At 50.1% G+C, this 16,277-nt stretch overlaps 2 protein-coding genes across 4 annotated transcripts in view; both read left to right on the forward strand.

Moving 5' to 3' along the window:
• The window catches only part of FRMPD3 (FERM and PDZ domain containing 3), a 65,031-nt gene extending 56,113 nt beyond the window's left edge, over positions 1 to 8,918 (forward strand). For all 3 annotated transcript variants that reach the window (XM_049827946.1, XM_049827945.1, XM_049827947.1), the window contains 2 exons: positions 2,796 to 3,617; positions 4,435 to 8,918. In XM_049827946.1, coding sequence (XP_049683903.1) covers positions 2,796 to 3,617; positions 4,435 to 7,304 — 3,692 coding nt within the window. In that variant the 3' untranslated portion in view covers positions 7,305 to 8,918. The remainder of the gene's footprint in view (positions 1 to 2,795; positions 3,618 to 4,434) is intronic.
• Positions 1 to 10,587, forward strand: part of LOC126050292 (gamma-aminobutyric acid receptor subunit gamma-4) — a 338,971-nt gene extending 328,384 nt beyond the window's left edge. Inside the window, exon 10 of the transcript XR_007509488.1 lies at positions 8,912 to 10,587. The gene's annotated coding sequence lies outside the window, so the exon portion shown is untranslated. The remainder of the gene's footprint in view (positions 1 to 8,911) is intronic.
• The last annotated feature ends 5,690 nt before the right edge of the window (positions 10,588 to 16,277 follow it).

The following is a 16,277-nucleotide window of genomic DNA, read 5'->3' on the forward strand; positions in this document are numbered from 1 at the left end:
AAGGCATGACAGCTTCTTCAGTACCGCACAGGCTTCTTTTGAGCTGGCCATCTTCCATGTCCACCATGTAAATCTGTATGTCCCTCTTCCTTCTGCCTCCTCCAGGTCTTCCCTTCTCTCCTTATTGCAGGGAGGGGTTGATGTCTCAGAGCCAGAAGGTCCCTTGACTTCAGTGTCAGCAGTCCCCTCCTGCTCTTGGTGGCAACATGCATGGTGTCCCTCAGGGCTGAACCCTTTCCTTTAGAGAGACCCACGTACTCAGGTAGGGAGGCCGAGGCACGTGTGGCGCATACAGAGCAGCCCATGGGAATGTGCTCCCCTCCATCACACACACACATTTATGAAGGTTGCTTTAGTTATGGTTTTCCTGCCTCAGAGGTGGGGTACAGACAAGCTGATCACCCAAAATCCCTTCCACCTCATGATCTGTTCAAGGAGTTAGCCAATAGGACACACTGGGAAACTGCCCTCAGGAACAAGGGAGCAGAACAGAGCTGGCAGATCTTTAAGGATGCTTTCCATAGAGTGCAAGAGCTCTCAATCCCCAGGTGTAAGAAATCAAGAAAAGAAGGCAAGACACTGGCATGGATGAGTCGAGACCCGCTGGTCAAACTAAAGGGCAAGAACGAAATGTACAGGCAGTGGAAGCAGGGACAGGTATCCTGGGAGGAGTATAGGGACACTGCCTGGTTGTGTAGGGATGGCGTCAGGAAGGCCAGGGCGCTGCTCGAGCTGAACTTTGCAAGGGACGCAAAGAATAATAAGAAGGGCTTCTATAGGTATGTCAGCCAGAAAAAGGTCAAAGAAAGTGTACTGCCCTGTTGAACACAACTGGCAAACTGGTAACAATGAATGAGATGAAGGCTGAGGTACTCAACAACTTTTTTGCCTTCGCTGGCAACCTCTCTCCCACACCTTTCAAATGGATGGATGTATGACAGGGACTGGGGGAGCAAAGTCGCTCTCACTGTAAGAGAATATCAGGTTTGTGAGCACCTGAGGAATCTGAATATACATAAGTCTATGGGACCTGACAAGATGCATCCCAGAGTCCTGAGGGAATTGGCTGATGTAGTTGCCAAGCCACTCTCCATGATATTTGAAAAGTCATGGCAGTCAGGTGAAGTCCTCAGTGACTAGAAAAAGGGAAACATTGCCCCCACTTTTAAAAAGGGTAGAAAGGAGGGCCCTGAGAACTACCAACCTGCCAGCCACACCTCTGTGCCTGGGAAGATCATGGAACAGATCCTCCTAGAAGCCATGTTAAGGCACATGGAGGACAGGGAGTTGATTTGACACAGCTAGTATGGCTTCACCAAGGGCAAGTCTTGCCTGACCAGCCTAGTGGCCTTCTATGATGGAGTGACTACATCAGTGGACAAGGGAAGAGCTATGGATGTCATCTATCTGAACTTCTGTAAGGCCTTTGACACGGTCCCCCACAACATCCTTCTCTCTAAATTGGAGAGAGATGGAGTTGATGGGTCGACTGTTCAGTGGATAAGGAATTGGTTGGATGGTTACATCCAGAGAGTAGTGGTCAATGGCTCAATGTCTGGATGGAGATCAGTGATGAGTGGTGTCCCTCAGGGGTCCGTATTGGGACCAGTACTGTTTAATAACTTCATCAATGACATAGACAGTGGGATTGAGTGCACCCTCAGCAAATTTGCAGATGACACCAAGCTGAGTGGTGCAGTTGACATGCCTGAGGGACAGGATGCCATCCAGAGGGACCTGGACAAGCTTAAGAAGTGAGTCCATGTGAACCTCATGAGGTTCACCAAGGCCAAGTGCAAGGTCCTGCATGTGGGTCGGGGCAACCCCTGTTATCGCTACAGGCTGGGGGATGAAGGGATTGAGAGCAGTCCTGCAGAGAGGGACTTGGGGGTGCTGCTGGATGAAAAGCTGGACATGAGCCAGCAATGTGCGCTCACAGTCCAGAAAGCCAATTGCATTCTCGGCTGCATCAAAAGAAGTGTGGCCAGCAGGTCAAGGGAGGCGATTCTGCCCCTCTACTCCACTCTGATGAGACCCCACCTGGAGTACTGTGTTCAGCTCTGGGGCCCCCGACATAAGAAGGACATGGACCTGCTTGAGTGGGTCCAGAGGAGGGCTATGAAGATGATCAGGGGGCTGGAGCACCTGCCCTATGAATACAGGCTGAGAGAGTTGGGCTTGTTCAGCCTGGAGAAGAGAAGGCTCTGGGGAGACCTTATTGTGGCCTTTCAATACTTATAAGAAAGATGGGGATGGACTTTTTAATAGGGCCTATAGCAATAGGACAAGGGGTAATGGCTTTAAACTAGAAGAGGGTAGATTCAGACTAGATATAAGGAAGACATTTTTTATGAGGGTGGTGAAACACCGGAACAGGTTGCCCAGAGAAGTTGTAGATGCCCCATCCCTGGAAACATGCAAGGTCTGGTAGAATGGGGCTCTGAGCAACCTGATCTAGTTGAAGATGTCTCTGCTTATTGCAGGAAGGTTGGACTAGATGCCTTCCAACCCAAACCATCCTATGATTCTATGATCTGCATGTGCAGGACATTTCTTCCTGCAGTCATTACTGGCAGGTAAGCCCAGCAGGTTGCAGAAGATGGTTTTTCAAAAGACAAGCCAGGTGACCTGGCTGTGCCACAGGGAACACCCATGTTCCACTGCAATCTGGCATGCCAAGGGCTGGAGGGCAGAGAACACGTGAATGCTTCTCCAGGGTGAGCAGGAGCTTCCCTGTGCTGTTTTCCCTTCTCCCAGATGCTGCTGCTAATGTGCCTGTTGTGGTTTTTGTTTAGATTACATCAACACACACAACCTACACCGGCCCGCTGCGGCGGGGCACGCGGGAAAGAAAGAGAGCGGGTTGGTGGGTGGCTCTGCCACCGGCACCGGAGCAGCTGGGGTTCCAGCTGCCAGGGCTTCGGACTCAGAGCTCATCAGTTTTTGCTACCTGCACATGCGAGAGCAGAGGAAGGAAAGAGAGAGCAGGACAGATATCAATGAAAACCTGATTTTTTTTGAGGAAACTCGTCCCAGGACCAAATCCGACCCCACTTCCAAAAGCTCTGGCCAAGGCTACAATGGGGCAGCTAACCAGTATGACCCAGATGGCCTTGACCAAGACAGGCACGCAAGCAGGGCCAGGGCACATACCATAGACACCCACCTGCGGAGCGATGCCTCACACTTCTACTGTGAGTCCTGCCAAGCCAAAATCAAGAGCCGGCTGGCCTCATGCAAGGGGGGCAAGCCTGGCAGCACCCGGGACAATATGGTGGACTTGATGTCACTTCCCCCTCCCGGGAGCGATGAGGAAGAAGACGAGACAACATCCCTGCTCCCTGCCATTGCTGCCCCCCCTCCCGGCTTCCGAGACAACAGCTCAGATGAGGACGACCCCAAGCGCCGGGCAGCTGCCCAGAGCCACGAGCAGGGCCGGCACCTCTGCGGCATTCTCTATGACGAGATCCCTGTCACGCTGATAGACAACGTGCAACCACGGACGGTCCGAGACCATGCCCAAGAGCTGGACGATGCCCTAGTGTCCACCCTGCAGGCACTGGAAGCTCTGGCTGCTTCAGAGGATTGTCCGCATCCCCCACCACAGCAGACAGCAGGTATTTCGGTGGCTGTGACTTTTTTTTTTTTCCCTATAGCCTTTCTTTCCTATGGTACATCTTTCCCTTTAGTCTCCTTCTCCTATCCTATATGTGATTGTGGAGCAGCTTCTAGTAAAAACTAAGTTGTAGCAACAGGCTCTAGCAGGAGCAGCCAAGCTGCTGCTCAGAAGATTTCTAAGAAGCTGAGGTGGGACTCCTCTCCCTGACAGCGGCTGAAGGAGTCTCTTGATTATCCTGTATCTGCCATGGTCCACGTGACACGATGCTGGGGTGAGGCACTAACAAACCAGTACTGTGAGCATGAGTTCCTCCCTGCTGTGACCCCACGCAGCTGATACCTTTGGCCCTTTGTCTTTGCAGGCTCCCACCCAGGTTTTGAAGTGTGTAAGCCCTTCACAGGGCAAACCTGCTGTCAGATGGGTGTCCCTGGAACCAGCCTTCTGGCAGCATGGTCCTTTGTCCCTCTCCCCATCTTGGTTGCCCTACTCACTATGGCAGAGTAGCTGTTGCCCAATTTTCCTTCTCACTCCAGACAAGTCCCAGTAGCTCTGCTATCACTAATGCTGGAAGGCTTCCCAGGACCTTTTTCTGGGCCAAGAGCTCTTGCTGAATTGAGCTAGCAAGCCAGCTCAGTGCTGACAAGTGATCTCTCCTAAAAGCATTAACTCTTGGTTGCGGGAAGTCACTAAAGTTTCTCCAATGGGATGCTGTGTCCTGCATTCCTGGGACCCTCCTGCTGCTTGAAGTTCTCCTTTTCTCTGCAAAGCAGTGTGTGTGGATGTTGTCGTGGGGTTTTCTTTATGTCCCTCTTCAGGTCTTATTGTCCTGGCTGCCATTACTCCTGAGTCATCCTTGGATTCTGGCCATGAAACCAACTCTTCAGAGCTAACTGATGTCTCAGAGATGGTCTCTGCTATGAAACAGCATCAGAACGCAGCCTACTTCCTCGCTCAACACATCAACAAAGAAAACCTCCTGGCCAGAAAAGACCTGCCTTTCCGAATACAGAGCTGTGCTGCCCAAGCTGTTCTCACCTCACCCTACTCCCTCAGCCACCAAGAGCCAAGCCCTTCACTGAAGCCAGCTTTCCCTCACCAAAGCCCCAGCCTTAGCAATTCCAAGAGCAAACAGGAGCAGCAGCATGCTGATCGGAGCTACACCTTGGCTGTCCAGCCGATGCTGACCCCACAGCTTAATGAGCAGAACAGGGGGGCTCCAGTGCCAGGCTCTGAGTGCAAGGATGCAGGCCACACAAAAGCTGCCTTTGAGGTATCGCTGCATGCCACAGGAGTCCCAAGCAGGGAGAAGGCACAGGATCTACAAGAGAAGATGCTCAAAGAGGTCCAGCCGAGCTCCAAGCTCCTCCTGGATCAAAAAAGTGGTGTAAATCCAGCCATCATTTCAGCTGCTCTGCAGCAAGTGGCAAATGCAAAAGGCTCAGCTCCCCAAGTGGTAGCAGCCTCAAAAGAAGACAAGAACATGAATGGTACCAGCAGCTGTGCATCAGCCAGCAGCAAGCCTTTGAAACTTAAAGGAGGTCCACAAACTGCAGAGATATTATGCAACTGTCAGCAGCAGCAGCAGCAGCAACTCTGTCCACAGCAGTGCTGTGAAGTTTCTCCAAGTGCTAAAGAAGCCCATGGCAGTAAGGCTGAAGCTTTCCACCTCGCCTCAGCAGGTGAGGAAACAATGCCTGGTAAGACTTTTGCCTCTAAAAGCTACCAGCAAAAAGTGAGTAGAGATGCTTCAGGAAAAGCCACAAGTGGAGAGCCAGGTCAGAAGGCAGGTGGGGAAGCCACAAGCCTCGTCTTTCAGAAACACACAGCTCCTTCAAACCAAGGACAAAAAATGCAACAGGATAGTTCAGCCAAAAGCTTAAAAGCTGAGAGTAGCAATCTGCACTCTCCATCACCTGGTAGCACTTTCAGGAGCACCAGTGAGGAACCCAAAGGGCCAGTCCAGCTGGTGCCCAGATCTGAGAGCCTGCAGATCAGCACTGTGCCTTCCAAAAAAGAAGAAAAAGTCCTGGAGGTAACCCAACAAGATGCTGATGTCCCAGCTAAACCCAAAGCTCCAAAAGCTCCCTTCAGGTTGAGGAACCTGTTCTCTGCAACATTTCCAACTCGGCTGAAGAAGGAGACAGATGAGCGGCAGGCCCAGCTGCAGAAGGTGAAGCAGTATGAGCTAGAATTCCTTGAAGAACTGCTCAAGCCAAAGAACAAAGGTGACCTCCCACCACAGGAGTATCTGCACCCTCCTGCCCCTGGGCGCTGCAGCTGCCAGCTCAGGAGCAGTCCTGTGCAAAAAGTCCCAGGGATGTCCAGGGAGCAAAGGCGCAGCTGCGACTGCAAGCGGATTTGCAGGGGGGTGAGGCCACCCCCTAACCAGCTGGTGATGCCAGAACTGGAGAGGCGAGGAAGGGATAAAGTTACTGATGACCAGAAGCAGGCAGAAGCCATTAGGTTGACAAGCGTGAGCAGCCCTTCCAAAGGCAAGCGGATACGATCCACAAGTTTAGAGTCCAGAGACTACCGGTCAGATCCAGAAAACAGTGTGTCCTGTTTGACAACGTGCACTTCCCAGGCAGAATGCATGGGTGCTCCCCACTACAGGAAGCTCTTGCGTCGCTACAGTGTCAGTGAAATAGATAAGACTGAAAGGACATCCCTGTCCTCTGACATCTACCAGAACATCTATACAACCAAGCAGAAAGGCCCCCAGAAAGAGCCTGAGCCCAGCATCCTTTGTCCTGTTCTGAAGAGCAAAATCCAGGAAGCCTCTGGAGTGGCTGACCCCTCCTATGTCCAGATAGCACAGGAGAAAAAGAACCAGAAGAGTTCAGCAGTGTTCTCTGTCCAGGAGGAGATGTATCCAAGTCCTGCTGAGCTGCGGGATGAAGACATGGAGGATGAGAAGTGCTGCTCCATCCGGTACTGCTTCTACTACAGGAAATGCGATGTTGCAGATGATGGGAGTGAGAAGGATGAGCTGTCCTATTCCATCCCCATGCAGATACTCCCAGGAATGAAGCTGGACAATCAGATGGTCCCAGTCATGAGCAGGACTCTTCAGGTCCTAGATGCAACAGCCTGCAGCAGTCCCAATGACAGTCAGACCCAGGAAATAGATTTAAGGACCTCCAGTTTTGAGGGGAGCTTGGCAAAGATCAACACCCTTCGAGGCCATGCCTACAGCTTTCCCAATGGGTTTCTGCAAGTGCAGCTGGATACCAATGAGCTCCTGACTATCCTGAGGCAATGTGTGGTGAGCCCTGATGCCCGGGACTGCAAACCCTACATATCCCAGCTGGCTGAGTACAAGCAAGAGCTCGCCCTCAAGTTCAAGGAGTTTCGGGCGTCCTGCCGCCGCGTGGCAGCCGTCGACAAGAGTCCTACCCACATGCTCTCTGCCATCACGAGCAGCTTCCAGGTGCTAAGCAGCCTCATTGAGACATTTGTGAGGCTGGTGTATGTCGTGCGCTCGGAGTCCCAGCGCCAAGAGCTGCTGACGAAGGTGGAGGAAGTGGTGAGAAACTACACCTTCCTCCTGAAGGCTGCGGAGGAGTCCACGGCCAGAACGCTGAGCCACCAGCAGACCGTGGAGCAGCTCGCCCGCCAGTCAGCCACAGTTGCGACTGTCATGAGCACGCTCACACGCTCCCTAAAGACGTTGATCAATAAGTAAGACAGCTATGAAAACCAACAAGCCAGTGTGTTGGGCCATGTGCTAGTGATTCTCAAATCACATAGGTCTGGTGAGGATGTGTGTCTACAAGCCCACATCTACTGTGGTTTGCAGTAGCCAAGATGCTGTTTTATCTCTGCAGAATGGATGGTTGTGTTGGTGGTATTTTTGGAGGGTAAATTCATGCCCTGTCACAAGCTGTGCAACCAGCTTGTCAGGGGTCTCAAGCAGCTCTTCTGCTTGCTTTCGCATGCTGTCTTGTTGGTGACGATACTTGCGGGGCACAGTCACCCCATCTCCCCGCTAGTTTGGTTTCCTGTGGTTCTGGGCCTCACTTGTACAAAGACCTTTGTCACAGTGTGTGGTAGGCCAGTGAGTTAGCAGTATCTGAGCCAAGATCTGGCTTCAGTTAGGCAGTCTGGACCCAAACCAGTGTCTTGCCATGTAAACAGCTCTTCTGCCTCCAGGATGTTCCTGGCCCACAAATGCAACGTAATTAGCAGCAGAATGGATCTCTGGGGTGCAAGTCCCTGCTGCTATGCTAGAGCCTCAGAAGTAGTCCTAGCACGGGCAGGATGCCATAACCCTGGGGCAGAGCTAGGTCCCCCTAGCAGGCTCTACTCTCACAGCTTAGGCAGCAGTGCCCTAGTCCTGAGCACAGGTACTGCCTGTGCAAAAGGCGAGGGCTTAATGCCTGCAAGTAGGGAGGATCCAGGGAACTACAGGCCTGTCAGTCTGGCCGCAGTGCCAGGGAAGGTTATGGAGCAGATCATTTTGAGTTCCATGACACGGCACATGCAGAACAACCAGGTGATCAGGCCCAGTCAACATGGGTTTATGAAAGGCAGGTCCTGCTTGACTAACCTAATCTCCTTCTACAAGGTGACCCACTTAGTGGATGAGGCAAAGGCTGTGGATGTTGTCTACCTAGACTTTAATAAAGCCATTGACACCATTTCCCACAGCATTCTGCTGGAGAAATTGGCTGCTCATGGCTTGGATGGGTGTACACTTCACTGGGTAAAAAACTGGCTGGATGGCCAGGCCCAAAGAGTTTTGCTGAATGGAGTTAAATCCAGTTGGTGACCAGTCACAAGTAGTGTTCCCCAGGACTCAGTATTGGGGCCCGTTCTGGTTAGTATCCCTACCAATGATCTAGGTGAGGGGATCAAGTGCACCCTCAGTAAGTTTGCAGATGGTGCCAAGTTGGGCAGGAGTGTTGATCGGCTTGAGGGTAGGAAAGCTCTACGGAGGGATCTGGACAGGCTGGATCGATGGGCCAAGGCCAGTTGTATGAGGTTCAACAAGGCCAAGTGCCAGGTCCCGCACTTGGGTCACAACAACCCCATGCAACAATGCAGGCTTGGGGAAGAGTGGCTGGAAAGCTGCCAGGCGGAAAAGGACCTGGAAGTGTTGGTCAACAGCCGGCTGAATATGAGCTGGCAGTGTGCCCAGGTGGCCAAGAAGGCCAATAGCATCCTGGCTTGTACCAGAAATAGTGTGGCCAGCAGAACTAGGGAAGCGATTGTACCCCTGTACTCAGCACTGGTTGAGGCTGCACCTCGATTTTCTGTTCAGTTTTGGGCCCCTCACTACAAGACATTGAGGTGCTGGAGCATGTCCAAAGAAGAGCAATGAAGCTGGTGAAGGGTCTAGAGCACAAGTCTTATGAGGAGTGGCTGAGGGAACTGGGGTTCTTTAGCCTGAAGAAAAGGAGGCTCACAGGAGACCTTTTCACTCTCTACAACTACCTGAAAGGAGGTTGTAGCAAGGCGGGTGTCAGTCTCTTTCCCTAAGTAACAAGTGACAGGACAAGAGGAAATGGCCTCAAGTTGCACCAGGGGAGGTTTATATTGGATATTAAGAAAAATTTCTTCACCAAAAGGGTTATCAAGCATTGGAACAGGCTGCCCAGGGAAGTGGTTGAGTCACCATTCCTGGAGATATGTAAAAGACATGTAGATGTGGCACTTAGAGACATGGTTTAGTGGTGGACTTGGCAGTGCGAGGTTAACAGTTGACTTGATGATCTTAAAGGTCTTTTCCAACCTAAGTGATTCTTCGATTCTATGATTCTGTGTTCCCCTTCCTCTGCTGGATGGCTGTGTCCATGCTAGAGAGCCTGCAAGGAACCCAGATTGATCTTTGACCATTGCAAGCCAGAAGCTGGGCTAGCAGCTGAGAGGAAACCTCTTTCACACCATTCTTCAGAGGTCAGGTCCATGCCTCCAAGGCTCAGCCCAAACCCTCTCCTATTTCCTTTCACCATACCCATTAGAGAGGAATCCCAGATCAGCTTTGTCTGTGAGCTATGGCTTGCTCCTGAGCCAGGCAGTGCTACTGCCATCAGCCAAAGGAGTTGCCCTCCTTGCCAGGGCATTGGGGTCCTTTTCCTGCTTCCATCAGACTGACTGCCATAAGAAGCATTATTTAGTACTGTGTAATGGTTATTTATTTGGAGTTGGGGTTTTTGGATTGTTTTTTTTCACTTCCATATGAATAGTAAAATGATTCCTAATTGCTTCCCTTCTCACCCCGAGGTTCCCCTCCACATCCCAGTCTAGCTTCTAGACCTAATCAATCAGACCGCCTTAATTGGTGCTTCACTGCAGTCACCCACACTCCAAAACAGAGCGAGGAGAAAAATGCAAGGTTACACATTGCATTGCCCTTACCCTGCCACCCACTGCACTTCACGCATGCACAGGGAGAGTGGGTCCTGCCAGGATCCCTGCACCTCTCCCCATTGCACCCACCTCCGGCTGGAAAGGGAGACCGTAGCATCAGTCTCATGGCACCAGGAGTGAGACCAGTTGTCAAACCCAGCCAGCTTGCCCCAGCGCTTGGGGATGATCAGGGATCTCCGTATGATCAATCGCTGCCCATCTCTATTATTTTTTATAAATATGCACATTCAAAATCTCTCGTTCTTCCATAGAAGTTATGGAAATGCACAATGTGCTTTTAACATGCGCATCCTCTACCGAGTGCAATAACCTCCCCTGGCCCGTGGCTGTCCCGGACTTTGGCCATTGCTGTCAGCAAGGCAGAGAGGATCCTGCTGTGGGGACAGCCTCCTGCTTTCAAGAACCATGTAGCAAATATACAGTGGAAGAGCCAATTCAGATTTCAGTCCGTGGTGGGCAAAGCCTGTTATAATGCTGAAGGCCGACAGGGAGCCGTGTTTTTCTTTTACCCGTGAATTATCTATTGTGAAACTCTGAGTTTCTTTGAGCTCCCCGTTATGTCTATATCATTCCTCCATAAATCTCTCAGTCTAATACAGAGGAAAATTTTTTTATTGTCTGTATATAGTATATATAAATAAAAAATATATAAATTATATATATACACAAATTTATGTCTTGTTTTACAAACAAGAAAGATTAAATATATTAATCTTAATATCCAAACTAGCATTTGTGTCTTTTTTTAAGAATTTTGTGGAAATTCTCAGCTGTACAAAACACTGTTCATAAGCAAAATCCCCAATTTTTGTTGCTATAGAAATGCACGTATCGCCATAGTGGAAGGGCACAGCTTAAGGACTCCACAATGTTGCTGGACTCCACAGCAGTTAAGTACCAGGCTATGAAGGAAGCCATGAAGCAGCAAACATGCAGGTTTGAAATGAACTGTTTGACTTGGCATGGTTTTGTGTCATTAATGAACGTTTTGGCTTAATTCCCCTCCGGGAGGGGAATGCCTCCAGTGGCACTCACCCCTTCACCGCTGGTGCTGGGCACTGCAGCCATGCTGGGGAAAGTGTGGTCCTCCTGGTCCCTGCAGGACACTCTCCTGCCCTAAAGCAGGGGAGAGCCAGGACATGCTTTAACCCCCCCCCCCCGCCCCCTCTGTTAGCAAACTCCTGCCTGATCCCTTTCAGATGAGCCAAGCTGAGCACCCACTGACCAGCTCCAGTGCGTGTTTTCAGCCAAGTTGCAGCCTCTGCCTGGCATCTGCTCTTCTGCCTGGGAAGAGGCGACAGCGTGCGACTTGCCATCAGTGGCCTGATGGCTCTGCTGCCCTGTGGGACTGCTCTGGTGTGTCTGCAGGGGAAAGCCCAGCACAAGTATAATGCCAGGCCTGGGGAGAAATCTGAGCAAGGCAAACAGTTTGCTAGCTACTGATGATGTTTCCAATATCCCGTTCCCTCTGAGGACATGTTTTGCCTCACACAATGAACTGCTCTCTATTTATCAGGGAAGAAGTCATCGATGTGTGCCCTCTATGAGCCCCAAAGCCTCCAGGAACTATAAAAGCCAAGTCTGATAAAGATCCAACACAAAAAAAAACCCTTAGGAACTGGGTCATTCTCTGTACGGGGGTTGAATGTGTTGTCTAAAGCAAAGGCGGCAGCAGTTAAGACTCACACACGTTCTCTCTGCCTCCAGGCTCGTTATTTTAATCTGTATCACACCATTTCCCATGCTGAACTAACTAACAATGACACTGAATGGGACAAACCCCACCTATTTATAAAGCTGGGTATGGATCAAAAAAATGGAAAAGCCAAGAGGTTTTCTAACAACCCCCAGAGCCTGAAAATATTGACAGCAGGAAGTTTGATCAGCAATTTCAGAGTCAATGCTTAGTACCATCTAGTGGGCATATCAGCACCCCATCAGAAAGGAATTATTTCTTCACAGCACACTGTTATTATTTGTACAGGAGTGGTGATAGGCGCTCCAGGATCAGTCAAATGTCCCTGTGTGAAGGGAGGAGTTATATCGATACGTACCTGAGAAGGATCATGAAGCCGTGCCTTTGTTATTGTTGTATTCATCTTCTAGGTGCTGACCCTGCGGCTTCACTCAGTTGGGCACTTGTAAATACTCTTAAAGGAAATGATCCATGTGAAATATTCTTCTTAATTTTTTTTGAATCACAGATTTTTCAAAAAACTGCATCTCAGTTACAAAGTACAGAGAATTAAAAGTAAATATTTTTCCGAATCTTGTTCCCATTTCACTGTCTATCTAGTTTATCTACCTGCAGACTGCCTTGTTCTCATTTAGCATCAGCATCTCTTCAGATCAAAGCCACTGTACCCCAGCAAGTTAAAGCAAAGTACACGGTTCTCGGAAAAGGACAATATTGTTTTGCAGGTGTGTGTGCATAAATCATAGAATCATAGAATGGTTTGGGTTGGAACAGACCTTAAAGATCATCTAGTTCCAACCCCCCCTGCCATGGGCAGAGACACCTTCCACCAGACCAGGTTGCTCAAAGCCCCATCCAACCTGGCCTTGAACACTTCCAGGGATGGGGCATCCACAACTTCTCTGGGCAACCTGTTCCAGTGCTTCATCACCCTGAGAGTAAACAACTTCTTCTTTATACCTAATCTAAACCTACCCTCTTTCAGTTTAAAACCATTACCCATCATCCTATCACCACATTCCCTGTTAAAGAGTCCCTCCCCATCCTTCCTGTAGGCCCCCTTTAGGTACTAGGAGGCCACTATAAGGTCTTCACAGAGCCTTCTCTTCTCCAGGCTGAACAACCCCAACTCTCTCAGCCTGTATTCATAGGGGAGGTGCTCCAGCCCCCTGATCATCTTCATGGCCCTCCTCTGGACCCACTCAAGCAAGTCCATGTCTTTCTTATGTTGGGGGCCCCAGAACTGAACACAGTACTCCAGGTGGGGTCTCATCAGAGTGGAGTAGAGGGGCAGAATCGCCTCCCTTGACCTGCTGGCCACACTTCTTTTGATGCAGCCCAGAATGCAGCTGGCTTTCTGGACTGCGAGCGCACATTGCTGGCTCATATTCAGTTTTTCATCCACGAATACCTCCCAAGTCCTTCTCCACAGGGCTGCTCTCAAACCACTCACCGCCCAGCCTGTATTTGTCAAGGTCCCTCTGAATGGCATGCCTTCCCTCCAGTATGTAGACCGCACCACGTAACTTGGTGTGGTTGGCAAAGTTGCTGAGGGTGTGCTCAATCCCACCATCCATGTCACCGACAAAGATGTTAAACAGTGCCAGTCCCAATACCGACCCTTGAGGAATGCCACTTGTCACTGCTCTCCACTTGGACATCGAGCTGTTGACCGCAACTCTTTGAGTGTGACCATCCAGCCAATTCTTTATCCACTGAGTGGTCCATCCATCAAATCCACGTCTGTCCAATACAGAGACAAGAATGTTGTGTGGGACAGTGTCAAAGCTTTGCACAAGTCCAGGTAGATAGATGATGCCTGTTGCTCTTCCCTTATCCACCAATGCCGTAATCCCATCGTAGAAGGCCACCCAATTTGTCAGGCACGATTTGCCCTTAGTGAAGCCATGTTGGCTGTCACCAATCACCTCCTTATTTTCCATGTGCCCTAGCACAGTTTCCAGGAGGATCTGCTCCATGATCTTGCCAAGCAGAGGGGTGAGACTGACTGGCCTGTAGTTCCCTGGGTCTTCCTTTTTTTTACCTTTATAAAAATGGGGGTTATGTTTCCCCTTTTCCAGTCAGTGGGAACTTCCCCGGACTGGCACGACTTCTCAAATATGATGGATAGTGACTTAGCCACTTCATCCACCAGTCCCCTCAGGACCCGCAGATACATCTCATCAGGTCCCATGGACTTCTGCACCTTCAGTTTCCTTAGATGGTCTCACACCTGATCTTCTCCTACGGTGGGTGGTTCTTCATTCTCCCAGTCTCTGCCTTTGCTTTCTGTGATTCGGGCAGTGTGGCTGGAGTAGTTGCCAGTGAAGACTGAGGCAAAAACGTCGTTGAGTACCTCAGCCTTCTCCATGTCCCAGGTAACCAGGTCTCCCATCTCCTTCCAGAGAAGGCCCACATTTTCCCTAGTCTTCCTTTTATCACCGACATACCTATAGAAGCTAAATCAGAAGATAAATCAATTTTTCTCCATCCCCTCCCACCAGAGCAATCTGCCTGGACATGGCAGGTTGTGTTCACCTGCCCTTTAGCACCTTCTCAGAGCAGTGTCAGTGGTAACTGCCCTTCTCATACTGCCTTCGCTCTGATTTTTTTGCTGTAGCGTTACAGCTGGTGCAGATTTCCTCCAGGGCCTTCACGCCTCCCACGAGCATTGCTCAGCCACAACATGCATTCGTGACCATCTGTCATTGCACTCCCATAGTCTGGTCCCTCCCTTAATGTTCTCTAAATTATGTCCACTCCCAAGGAGTCCTCACCAGGGCTCTATCAGTGACAATGGACAGAAAAGGAACAAAAACTGGGCCATCGCTGGTCCCTCTAATACACATAAGAAAAACAGAAGACCTGGCTTTCAGGGGTTAACATGTCAAAAGCAGGAGCTGGAAAATTAGCAGACCTCAAGCAGTAGTCCCAAGATAGGTTCGGATAAAACCGCTTGTGTCTCTGTGGACTTTGCTGGTCATTGTCAGCTGGAGACAACTGGGCACCATGGTTTAAAGCACTTTGAACTCTAATCCCCGCGGCATAGTGGCTGCATTCTCCTGTCAGGATTTCCATCCTCTCTGAGGTCCTGGCAACACTACACAGGAATCACAGCAGCCCCAGATACAACAGCAGGGCGAGCTGAATAGCTGGGACCCACTGCTGCTTTCATCAAGCCCAGGGGAGCTGACAGTCAAATAGAAATGCGTAATGTCTAAATTTTATCCTCATTTAAAGAACAGTGTCTGGATTCCTGTGTAAAAGATCCTAACAAATTCCTCACATAGGCAGACACGGTGAAGCTGGCTAGGATACCCATGACTTTTATTGGACACAGGAGAAGACTGCCAGGGAAGACAGGTACCTCAGCTTATTTACATCACCCAACCTTATTTAGTGTATATGAAAACAGTCCATACACATGATAGGAAACTTTTCCAAAGGTTTTTGTGTGAGGCTATGTAATTCCAATGTCAGGGCATGAGCAGAAAAGTGCCTGCCCATGCTTCATCCCACTGCAGCTGCTGACAACCTTCCAACCCAGCTGAGATGGTGCCCCTCGCTGTCACCTGCCCCCCAGACACAGTGAACAGGGAAGGGTGTTTTCTGCAGCTGGACTATAAAGTCATTAAAAAGCAAACATGCTGTGTTCAAACTAGCAGAAATCCCAGTGCTGCCTCTCTGAGGTTTGTTGCACATGCCAAGGACTGGAAAAAGAGATTAAAGGGCTAGGGACACGCACCAGGTCTACACACACAGTCCAGGACACTTTATAGCACTCCACTAAATCCCACTTTTGAAAAGCACCTTGGAAATACTCCTGCATCTAACTCTTGCTAGAGCAACAGGACTCCATCCTCATACTTTTAACTGGGCTCCTTAGAAAGGCACAGTAAAAATGCTGCATAAAAAGATCAGGAACACAAAGGGACTGGACAGAATCCTTTAAAGAGCTTTTCATCCCTAAGTCTTTATTGTTTCTACTGCAGATTTGAAAATACCATTTATTTCCCAAAGTATTCTCCTTTTCCTGACAAATGGTGTGCTTTTTCCCAGTGGATGTGCTCTGGTTCAGCTACGTGCTGTGTAACTCTGGTAGCGTTTGCAGTGCTGCAGGTGAGCTTCATTCCGAAATACAACTCTTCAGACCCATACCTGCGATAAAGTGATCGTCTCTACAAAGGAAAGAATGGGGGGCTCTTGTAGAGTCAGTAAAAATCTGAACCCAGATGGTTCTTCCTGCAACCGAGTGGCTTTGAGTAGCAGAGAGAGGATTTATCTAAAAATAATCCCTGGGAAACAAATGCTACAGGCAGAGAAGCAGGCAGAAGGCAAACAGCCAACAGAACTGCTCCCAGACGCGGAGGTTGGGTTTTCTGCTGCCACAGAGAGGGGAGAGGAACCCAGATGTTCCAAGGGGGGCTGCTGGAGATGCAGCCCTTCTCGGCCTCTTACACCTCGTATTTTTCTCGGCCTCTACCTTTCTCTCAGCCACCAGCCCCATTTTGGCCTCCACTTTTCTTCTGGCTTCCGCGGCCGCCCTGACCAATCGCAGGCCAGGCGGTCAAGCGGCGGCCAATCGCAGGC

The sequence above is a fragment of the Accipiter gentilis genome, chromosome 24 (assembly GCF_929443795.1).
Source record: "Accipiter gentilis chromosome 24, bAccGen1.1, whole genome shotgun sequence".
In the NCBI taxonomy this organism is placed as follows: Eukaryota; Metazoa; Chordata; class Aves; order Accipitriformes; family Accipitridae; genus Astur; species Astur gentilis.